The sequence below is a fragment of the Corylus avellana genome, chromosome 6, assembly GCF_965113065.1.
Source record: "Corylus avellana chromosome 6, dhCorAvel1.hap1.2, whole genome shotgun sequence".
NCBI lineage: Eukaryota > Viridiplantae > Streptophyta > Magnoliopsida > Fagales > Betulaceae > Corylus > Corylus avellana.
In genome coordinates, this window is record NC_142495.1 from 1,454,228 (window position 1) to 1,465,396 (window position 11,169).

The following is an 11,169-nucleotide window of genomic DNA, read 5'->3' on the forward strand; positions in this document are numbered from 1 at the left end:
ACAAAAATTTTCACACAGACAAATTAAGACAACCATCGATATCATGATGACCACTGCTCCCTTGGCTCTTTTCTGTATTGTTTTGGTCGCTTTCTTTGCACTCCATGAATGTAAGTATCTCTAATTAATTAATTATATTGCTTCAATTTATGGTTTTTCTCATATATATATTCGTCTCTGACTGTAACACTTTTGTATTTGCTCAACAAATTACGCTGGTTCTTGCGTAAAAGAAACATGTGACGGACTTGAATGTTGGTGCTGCCCACGTCTAAAACGAATCCGCCACCCACACGATCCGAGTTGCTATGCTATTGCGGGAGAATCCGAATGTGAACAAGCTTGTCATCAATTTGGCCGCCGGCCTCCTGCTACTGCAACACCATGAATATGCATGCTGCGGATCACCCGCAACCGGAACATGCATGGGAGTGGATGAGCCTAAGATCTTCAAGTTTGGGTGTCAAAGTTTATCTCCAATTTTATGTTGTTCTATTTTTTTTTTTTTTCTATTTAAAGGGGTTGGTGATCAATAAAAAAGTATGCAGAACACTTACATTGTGTTTGTTAAAAAGGCATAAGTTCTTATTTTGAATTTAAAGGTCTAATTAATTAAGTTTGTTCTCATAACTTAATAATCTATTGTACCTGTTTGGAATTGCATTAAAGAGCTTAAAAAATACTTTTAGCACTTAAAAAGTCTGCCAAACAAAACTTGGCATATTTGGTAAAACATTTCAAAAGTTTTTTTTTTTTTTTTTTTTTTTTTTTTTTTTTGAGGGGGGGAGGGCTTATTTACTCTAAAAATGACTAAAACACACTTTTGGCAAAAACTTCATTTTTAAGCTCTTTTTGTTTTAAAAACTCTATTTCTCAAACGCAATCTCAAACAAGTTCTAAGGATTGCGTTAAGACTTAAGGGCTCAAATTTTACAGTGAGTCCTAACATGTAAAATATTTAGAGTCAAGATTTGAATGCATAACCTTGACCATATTAAATCACAACTCATTTAAAAAATTTAATTAGGTATATAAGAAATATGAAATTTAATTATTTAATTAATACTTTATCAATAACCTAATCATTGGAACACGTGAAATTTGTGACAGTTAATATGCTCAAAGTGGAGGAGCAGTGGCCCAAGGGATTTGGTCTCGTCGGAATTCTGTGGTCCATGGTGAAAACTTTACTCATCCGAAAGTCCTTGTAAGAGAAGCGGAGGAGCTAGTAGCCCAGTATTGGAACCAAAATGAAAACAGGTCGACAGAAATTAATTCTACACCATCTGTCCCAAGCCGGTTGCAATGGAACGGTCCGGATATAGGTTGGCTTAAAGCCAACTGGGACGTGGCTCTTAATATGGAGAGAAAACGAGTGGGAATTGGGGTGGTTATAAGAGATACTACAGGAAGGGTATATGTGGCCCTTAGTCGTTCAGTGGAGGCATGTCCGGCGCCGGTCATAGCTGAAGCAATGGGGGCACTGCAAGCGTTAGAATTCTACCGGGATCTGGGCATTACAGAATTATTTTTAGAGGGAGATTCTTTACAGGTGACCCAAGCAATTAATTCTATGGATGATCAATGGCTCCGGTTTGGACAGATTATTGGAGATATTCAGGTAGTGCTTTTGCAATTCCATAACTGGAAGGTTGCTCATGTGAAAAGGGAAGCAAATTTTGTAGCCCACAGTTTAGGGAAGGTAGCGGCGCAAGAACCTACGGAGAAAGTATGGAAGGACGAGATCCCTTTGTGTATTTTTGATGTAGTTCTTTTAGAGCAAATTGCTCTTGTTGTTTAGAGTGTTATACTCTAGATTTTTCTGATATGAATGAAAGAAGTCTCTATTCCAAAAAAAAGAAAAGAAAATGCTCAACATGAACCCTGATGGTGCTGATTTTTTTTTTTTTTTTTTAATTAAAATTCGTCTCAATGCCTTAAGTTGATAAATAGTAATGAATTTAACCATTTAATTAATACTTTAACACTTTCTTTCACGTATGGAGCTTTTAAGCTTAAATTAATAGAAAATGAAGAATTTAAAGGCTTAAATTATGTATTGAGGCCCAAAATGTCTCAAATTCAAAATATAAACAAACTGATCTATCTTCACGATGAGTATAGTTCAACTCGGCTGCAACGTACTTTATCCATTGTTTGAAGGCTGATCTATTAATTTATCCGCTGTTTGACGTGAATTCTCAACTGTCATGAGTAATTCAAAGGTTGTTCCTATTTTATATCACGCCTAAATCTCTTCTAAGATAGATATTCACATGGATAAACATATATTTGATCATCGTGGGACTTCAGTGTTAATTGTATATAAAAACCTACATCATCCTACTGTTTGTTGCATCTCCATAAAATCTCGCACAGACAATCATGCATATATGGCTACTGCTCGATCGCTTGGCTCTTTTCTGTATTGTTTTGGTCACTCACTTAGCACTTCATGAATGTAAGTATCTCTAAATATTATTGCTTCAATTTATTGTTTTTCTATTTCTTTTGGGTTTCTCTCAGATATTGTTCGTCTCTAACTCTAACGATGTTGTATTTGTTCAATGTGACATTAACAGGCAACCAAAATGATGGCACTAGAAATTAGACAGCACTAGTGGGCGGGCGGCAACGATCGATGTTGCCGATTTAGGTGAGAAAAAAATACATATATATTTCATTTTGCAGAAGAGGAAAATGTAAGAGCGGACGTGAATGTTGGTGCTGCGTGTTTAAAAAAAAAGGCCATGGCCCAGAATGCTACAAAATTAACGAAGAACAAGAATGTATACGAAATTGTCATGCTCCTGCTTAAACACCAAGAATATCTTATGGATCACCCTCAACCTCAACATGAGTGTTATAGAATATTGCACGTCGACATGAGAGCCTGATCAGATTGTAGCAGTACTAAAGTGCAATATTTTTATGGCAATAAGATATATATATATATATATATATATATATATATATATATATATATATATATATATATCCTTGGATTCATTCAATTTTAGAAGGAGATATTCAAAAATAGATTGTCCCATCAAATTTCAAATGGTTTAAATTTTGTTCTTGTATCAGCATTTATTATTACCATATTTACTTCTTGCAACTCAGCATTTGCCCCCTCAATTATTTGTTTTCCTTGCAATAAATCAAATTCTAAAATAAGAGAGATGAATTTTTTCCCTACTAATACTCTACGATCACATACTCCATAGTCTCCATTCTTGCACTGAACTAATCTCCTCCAGTCAAGGAGAGATCGAATAAGGATTCTGCACGGCTGTGGGAAAGCAAATAAGAGCATTTCCTTGTAATGAAACTATCTCCACAAGGGACGATGTTTATGTTTTGAATTTTTTTTTTTTAATCAATTTTAATTGAAACCAAAAATTCAATTACTATATATAGTTGTCGTTCTAGCATCCGGACTTAGGGGTGAAAATGCGGATGCGGATGTATAACAAATCAAAATTTCCTAAAGTGAAATCCAACAACAAAATCCAGCAAATCTAAAAAACATAAATTAAAAAATGCTAAATAATATGGGTTAAATACTAAATTAGTCCCTGGGGTTTCACAACTTTATTTTTTCTCCCCTGTGATTTCATTTTTATCACAGGAGGTCCCTGTGATTTTGATAAGTGACCAAATTAGTCCATCCGTTAGTTGACCGTTAGTTGACTGTACGGACTGACACGTGGACCAATCAGACGTCGACACGTGGCACATATATTAAAATTTTTTTAAAAAAAATATATTAAAAAAAAAAAAAAAATCGGAAGAAACTGGGGGTGGCTCGGCCACCCCCTTGGCAATTTGGGGGTGAAACCACCCCCTTGGGGCCCAAGGGGGTGGCCGAGCCACCCCCTGGTGCCCAGGGGGTGGCTCGGCCACCCCCATCCGGCCAGATGGGGGTGGCCTGGCCACCCCCATGGCCAAAGGGGGTGGCTCGGCCACCCCCCGTTTCTTCCGATTTTTTTTTTTTTTTTAATATTTTTTTTTAATTAAAAAAAAAACCATTTTTTTTTAAAAAAAATAATATATGTGCCACGTGTCGACGTCTGATTGGTCCACGTGTCAGTTTAACGGTCAACTAACGGATGGACTAATTTGGTCACTTATCAAAACCACAGGGACCTCCTGTGATAAAAATGAAACCCCAGGGGGAAAAAAATAAAGTTGTGAAACCACAGGGGGTTTTGGAGTATTTAACCCTAATATATATATATATATATATATATATATATATATATATATATATATATATAAAGAAATGCGGATAATATCCGCATACCCTAAAACCGCTATCGATTCGCATTAATGCGGATATTAGTTTTTGCTACTCGTATCCGCATATGCGGATAGCGGTTATTATCCACCCGCATTTTTACCCGGACTCTAACTTATCATATTATAGAAGAATATTTACATATTACAGAAGAATAACGTTAAGAATCCCATATATAGAAAAAATCGCAATTTTTTATTATTATTTTAAATTAAGTGTTTTTTAAATCGTCATGCCAAACACTGTACGTTTTGCAATATCTTTTAAAAACGTAGATTATTCTTGCGAAATCGCAACTCAAACGCACCCTTAACAATCTCTTACATATAGGTTTATATATATCCCTTAACAATCTCTTACATATAGGTTTATATATATATATATATATATATATATATATATATATATAAAGAATATATTAAATTATCACTAATCCTGAAATTTTAAATTAATAAAAAAATAAAAATAAAAATAATTATTTAATTAATATTCTAACATGAAAAAATATCACTATTTACATACAAACGATACTCATATAACTATATATGGGTCTACATACGCCCTTTAAAGTTGTATATAAACCCCTACATCATACTTGCTATATCAACTACAATTAATTAATTAATTTCTACTTGCTATACCAATACATTTTCACCTACAGATCGACAGCCATGGCCACTGCTCGCTTGGCTCTTTTCTATATTGTTTTGGTCACTCTCTTAGCACTTTATGAATGTAAGTATTTCTAAATAATTTTTCTTCTGAATTTTTCTCAGATGTTTTTGTGGGCCGGCTGACATTGTTGTATTTGCTCAACTTGACATCAACAGGCAACCAAAATGATGTCTCTATGAACATTAATGGCAACGATGTGGTCGATTCAGGTGAGAGACCAGGTGATGTATTCAGGAGTAGGAAAATAAATATTCAACTTTGCAACCCAGGCAAATGTAAGGACGACGGAAGTAGTTGTTGGTGTTGCGCGTTGCAAAAAATAGGATTCCCGCTCTTCCGAGATACATGCTACCATAGCACCAAACAAAACTGTACAGATAATTGCCACGAATAGCACCGCCATTAGTGTTGGTGTATTATTATTTTTAGTTTTCATTTCCAATAAGGATTGGGTTAAACCCTTTCCCTTAAGGAGTAATGTATCTTAATAATTAAACACTATGATCAATGGATTGAATAATCATACTTGAATGTTATTTCAATTATTTTCCTGATCTTGTTTCTTTGGGCTTTGGACGGTGAGATCGATCTAAGCATGTATATCAGATCAATGGTCATCAATTCAAATCTTAATTTGGACACATACCCTCAAACATACAGTTAAAGTGTTTTGCAATCGTTATCTTGAATTATCTAAACTCTCAATATATATTGGGGTTCCAATTGCCGCCACCCCCACCCCCCTCCCCCCCTCCCCCCCTTTTTTTTTGATATATCAACTAATTTTTGGGAAATAAAGAAGAAATAAATACTTATTTAGTTATTTTTCATTTTTGGGTTCAACAATTTCTAAATCCAACGTCTCCTTTCCATGATTACCCTCTTTTTTTTTTTTTCTTTTTTTTTTAATTGTTAAATTAATCAGTTAGATAATTAATAACCATTAATGGAAGGATAATATACATTTTGTCATATCTTTTTGGAAAAAAAATGCAAAATTAGATCTGTAATTACACCAATTTTGTAATAACCTCAATAGGGTTTAAAAAAGTAACTTAAAACTCTATGTAATGTAATAAGCATAAATGAAAAAATAAAAATAAATTAAAGAATGTCTCCGCCCCAAACTACCCTTGTGACCAATGTGACCCAAACCTCACGTGAGGTTTTGAAGGCATGAGTTGAGCAAAGAGGTTCTCAATTAATAGAGAAGAAATCAAGGCACTCCGGATGGTTTATCCTGTTCATACCAAGTGGATCAGTATGCTGGATTTTCAATCTTAATAATTGCGACCTTCTATGAGTATGGAAGTTTCCCTTCAAAAAAAAAAATGACGGTAAGTCTCTGACACCATATAATAAAAGAGGATAATTGTTTGTAATGCCTCAGGGAAGACTTTATCAATAATTCTATTTATAACAATTACATGATATATATTTGGCTTTGAAATACAATATACAAACGTATACAACTTATCTTTGGATAAATTTGTTGACAATATAACACTTTCGATATTAGAGAAGACGTTATCAAATACTTTGTTTGACTTCATCTTTAGCAAACATATTTATACGTTATCAAAAAATGTTTTTTTTTTCTCATAGGTAGTTTTTGACGTGTTAAGTGGTCTGATGCGTCAGTAAAATTTACAGACATGTCATTATTGACGTATGTCCAGCATTAAAATTTTGGGTGTCAAAAATAGAAATTTTTTGACGTGTCACTTTTGACACGTCAATAATTTTTGACGTGTCAAAAAGTAGCATGTCAAAAAAATTTCCTGACATGGCAGGAGTGGCATGTCAGAAAATTTTCTAACGTGTTAAAATTAACATGTCAGTAAATTTTAAAAAATAATAATTTTTCTTTTTAAAATTTTTTTCTGGATTTTTTTTTCAATGAAAAAATTTATTAATTTAAATTATTTTTCAATTAAAATAATTTATTTATTTTTTAAATTTTTTTTACCAATTTCGTTTATCCAGCTCTCCCTCTCTTCTTTTCTCCATTTTCTCACTCTCTCTCTTCTTTTTTTCATTAATTTTCAAAAACCCAAACCCAAAAAAATCTTCAAAAAATCAAAAACCCAAATCAAAAAATCAACCTGAAAAATAAAAAACCCAAATGTCAAACCCAAAAAATCTTCAAAAACCCAAAAAATCTCCTTATCTTCTCTTCTTCTTCTTATCTTCTCCTTTTTTTTTTTTTCTTTTTTTTTTCGTCTTCTTCTCTTCTCCTTTTCTTCTGCTGCTTCTCTTCTTTTTCTCTTTTCCTTTTTTATTTCTTCCTCCCTCTAGAGGGAGCTGGCCGTTCAGAGAAAAGAGAGAGATTGAGAGAGGAGAGAGAGTGTGGGGAAATAAAAGAAGGTAGAGGAAAAGAATAAATAATAATAAGAGGAAAAAAGTTGAATATCCCGCTCTCTTTTTAGTGACGTGCCAGCATTTTACCACGAACCGGTTATAGCAGAGGCGATGGGAGCACTTAGGGCCATTGAACTCAGCCGTGAAATGGGGATTCAAGAAGTCATTTTTGAAGGAGATTGCAAAACGGTTGTCCAAGCAATAAATTGTAAGGAATACCAGTGGAGCCGATATGGACAAGTGATTGAGGACTCAAAGACACTTCTGGGGGATATTAGAAGATGGGAGGTGAGGCACGTCAATAGGGGGGCAAACACAGCGGCTCATGGATTGGCGAAATTTGCGATAAATGGGCCCATCGACCGCATTTGGAAGGACGAAGCACCCAGTTGTATATCTGATATTGTATCCCAAGAGCTTTTTGCTCTTTCTATGTAGAGTCAAGTACTCTGTTTTTTATGAGATGAAATGCAAGTGAAATTGTTTCAAAAAAAAAAAAAATTAATAACCATATATATTTTGTTACCTACTATTAATTAATAACCATAAATTAAAGAATATAAAGCACATATATATATAATAACCATATATAGTGAAAGCATTGCATAATTTTTATTATTAATTTATAGCCATATTTATTTTGTTACCTAATATTAACTAATAACCATAAATTAAAGAATGCAAAGCACATATAATAATCATATATAGTGAAAGCACTGCATATAAGAGACAAGAGCATTAACTAGTTTTATAAAATTTTAATGGGTTTGAATATATCTCTTAATATATGATGACATATAACAATTATACATATACCAATTAAATTTTGTTACTTAATATAGGTACAAATAATTAATATTATTAGTTAATAATTATTGAGGTGTTAAATGACTCGTCAAGAATTATTGACGTGTCAAAATGACACATCTCTATTTATTGACGTGCCATTTTGACACGTCAATAATTATTGACGCGACAAAAAGTGTGTTACTGTTTGCCATATCAAAAAACACCATATTTTTTGTTGTGATATATATTTGGTGTATTCAAAACTGAGGAAATTATTTCAATAATTATCTTGATGCAAGATATATATTCACATGGTTAATTATACATCTTCAAAGTTGTATATAAAAACCTACATCCTTCTTGTTGCATGTACATAGACAACCATGGCCGCTACCGCTCACTCGGCTCTTTTCTGTATTGTTTTGATCACTCTCTTGGCACTCCATGAATGTAAGTATATATCTCTAAGTGTATATATATTTTGATTTCTCTCATATGTTTGTCTCTTACCGTAACATTGTTATTTGCTGAATTTGACATTAATAGGCAACCAAAATGATGTCTAGACAGTGGCATTGATGTTGCCGATTTAGGTGGACTTGGGAGCAAAAAAGTAAATATTCCACCTTGCCACGAAGATTCATGTACTGATGGAATAGTTTGTTGGTGTTGCTATATTAAAAAAAAATTCTTTGGCAGCAGTACTGAAACATGCTATTATGACAAACAATCCTGTTTTCAAGCTTGCCGTCCGTAGATAGGCTCGAAGCCCCCGTTGACGGAGTTCAGCAGATTTCTGAACCCTTATCGTTATCATGCATCCAATAACGTAGTTGTCTTCTTCTACTCAACTACTTGTCATTTTTATTTATTCAAGTTTATCAATAACAATAAGAGGCAAATATTGCCTATAACTCGATGAAATTAATCCAAGAGTATATTTGATAATTATATATTATGGGATTTAATTATATTGATTTTAGAGATTAATTTGATTGTAATCATTATCACTTTATCCCGAATATGTATTAATTGCTAATTATTCCATTAATTAACAGGCAAACAAAACAATATATGGTGATTAAATATATTTGTTTTATAACTACGAATAAAGAATAATTTAATCATTTGGGTAATTTTGTTTTCAAGCTTTTAATTATTATGGGAAAAGTTTACGTACCCTCCTTAAACTAGCTACCACCTAATTGACAATGTCTCTTTAAACTTTTAATTACTACAATGTCCTCCCAAACTACCAAAAATTGTTAATTATGTCCTCTACATTTCACAATTCACCTCCTATTTTAGTTATTAAAGTGGAATGTAAAATATATATTAAATTATTAAATTCATCCATTTAAGCTTTTGGGACATATTATAGCATAATAATGTTAAGAAGGAACATCACAATATGAAAAAGGTAAATATTATACCATGAATCATAGGTTTTGTGGTTTGCCTTCTCGTCTCAAGTGAAAAAAAACTATTATAAATCTCACATATAAAAATTATAAACTGTAAAGATTGCAAGATTGTGGAAAGCTCTCTTGTTATTTTTTTCACTAGGAAGAATTAATTTTTGCACAATAATTTTTTCACTTAGGAGATTGTCTCTTGTAAATGATCTTCCTCTCCAATTATAAAGAAATCGCATATCGAAGATCCCACATTTATTCAAAGACCAACCTTATTATTATTAAGGATTTTTTTTTTTTAACAAATTATCTCTGCATTGATATGACAATTAAATGGGGCAAAATGCTCCGTACAATGTTAAAGATATAATTTGAAATTTCATAAGTCAAATATTATCCAATATCTATGAAAAGTCACAATCTCAATCAATTTCAGATCTACCGCAACTTCTAGTGAATCATGTCTCTATCCACTTCCAAGTTCTTGATTCTTTTTTTTTTTTTTTTTAATCTATATTCGCTATTAGTGCTTTATCAATCACAATCCTCTTTACTCTCTTTACAATAGTGACAATTCTTCTTTATGCTTGATATGGAAAAGTGGTACAACTTCTTCACATTTATTTGATGCCTTTAATTACTTGTGTGAAATATTTATTTAATGGTAAGATCTTTAATTACAAACGCACCTTGAGAGGAGAGGATCTTCGATCGATCAGTTGTTACACGTACAGATTGATTGCACGCGTCTTTGGTAACTCGCTGATGTGTTGGAGCATGTGTGCTGTCATCTTTAATAGTTGTGAGTTGTGCTCAATTTCTTTTCGTGCATGTGTAGCTGTTGTGCATTCGATTTTCTCTCTCGGGTTTTTATATTTAAAAGCATCTGGTTTTTGTTTAGTAATATTTAGTTACTTGATTGGTGTGGACTTATGATCATTCTCTCCCATTTGTAGATTAAGATCTTGAAAGAAATCTAACTTCCTCTTTACCAGCAAATCTGCCAATTTGGGTAACTCAAGTTTCATCTCAACCGCTCCATTTCCTCTGTGTTTTTCCCGGACTGTTAAAATATCATATCAAAAAGAAGGTGTTAAAAATTTTGGAGAATGAGAGAGAATCTAAGAAAAAGTTAATAAACCATAAACCAAAAACAAATAAAAATCAATAAGCTAGAAAAAATCAGATCAAAACCCAAAGAGGAAAAAAGAAAAGAAAAATAGAGAGAAAAGCTCGCTTACCGTTGTGATTGATTGTGTCGTGGCTCCGTTCTGCAATGGAGACAATGAAGAGAGATGTTGTCGATTTAGGTGAGAGAGCTGATGTACTAATTGGCATTGATGTTGTCGATTTAGGCTTTGTGGGTTGCATCTGAAACAAAGAAAACACTTTCTGAAGCCACAAGCAACTTTGAAGCATTCTAGCTACAACCATGATGACATTTCCTTGAGAATAGGAAGGAAGAAGGTTACATCGCACACTGCATATATCCAACAAAACCAAGATTAACGTTAAGTACTTATTTTGCCTTATCTTTTGTATTTAAGATTTATCTCACACTTGAATAATGATACAATTTATTCATTTTTCAATCATTTTTTAATCATTTTTATAGTTAATAGATGAATC

The 11,169-nt window shown here is 32.9% G+C and overlaps 1 protein-coding gene across 1 annotated transcript; it reads left to right on the plus strand.

The window, feature by feature from the left end:
- The first annotated feature begins 308 nt into the window (after positions 1 to 308).
- On the plus strand, positions 309 to 1,801 carry LOC148584765 (uncharacterized). Its single transcript, XM_088517251.1, has 2 exons — positions 309 to 454; positions 1,126 to 1,801. Exons 1-2 carry the CDS (start codon positions 309 to 311, stop codon positions 1,799 to 1,801), a joined length of 822 nt encoding a protein of 273 aa, XP_088373377.1.
- The last annotated feature ends 9,368 nt before the right edge of the window (positions 1,802 to 11,169 follow it).

Coding starts and splice junctions, on each gene's coding strand:
- LOC148584765 (XM_088517251.1), top strand. CDS start 309: ATGCTATTGCGGGAGAATCCGAATGTGAACAAGCTTGTCATCAATTTG. Junction 455..1,125: donor GATGAGCCTAAGATCTTCAA/GTTTGGGTGTCA, acceptor ATATGCTCAAAG/TGGAGGAGCAGTGGCCCAAG.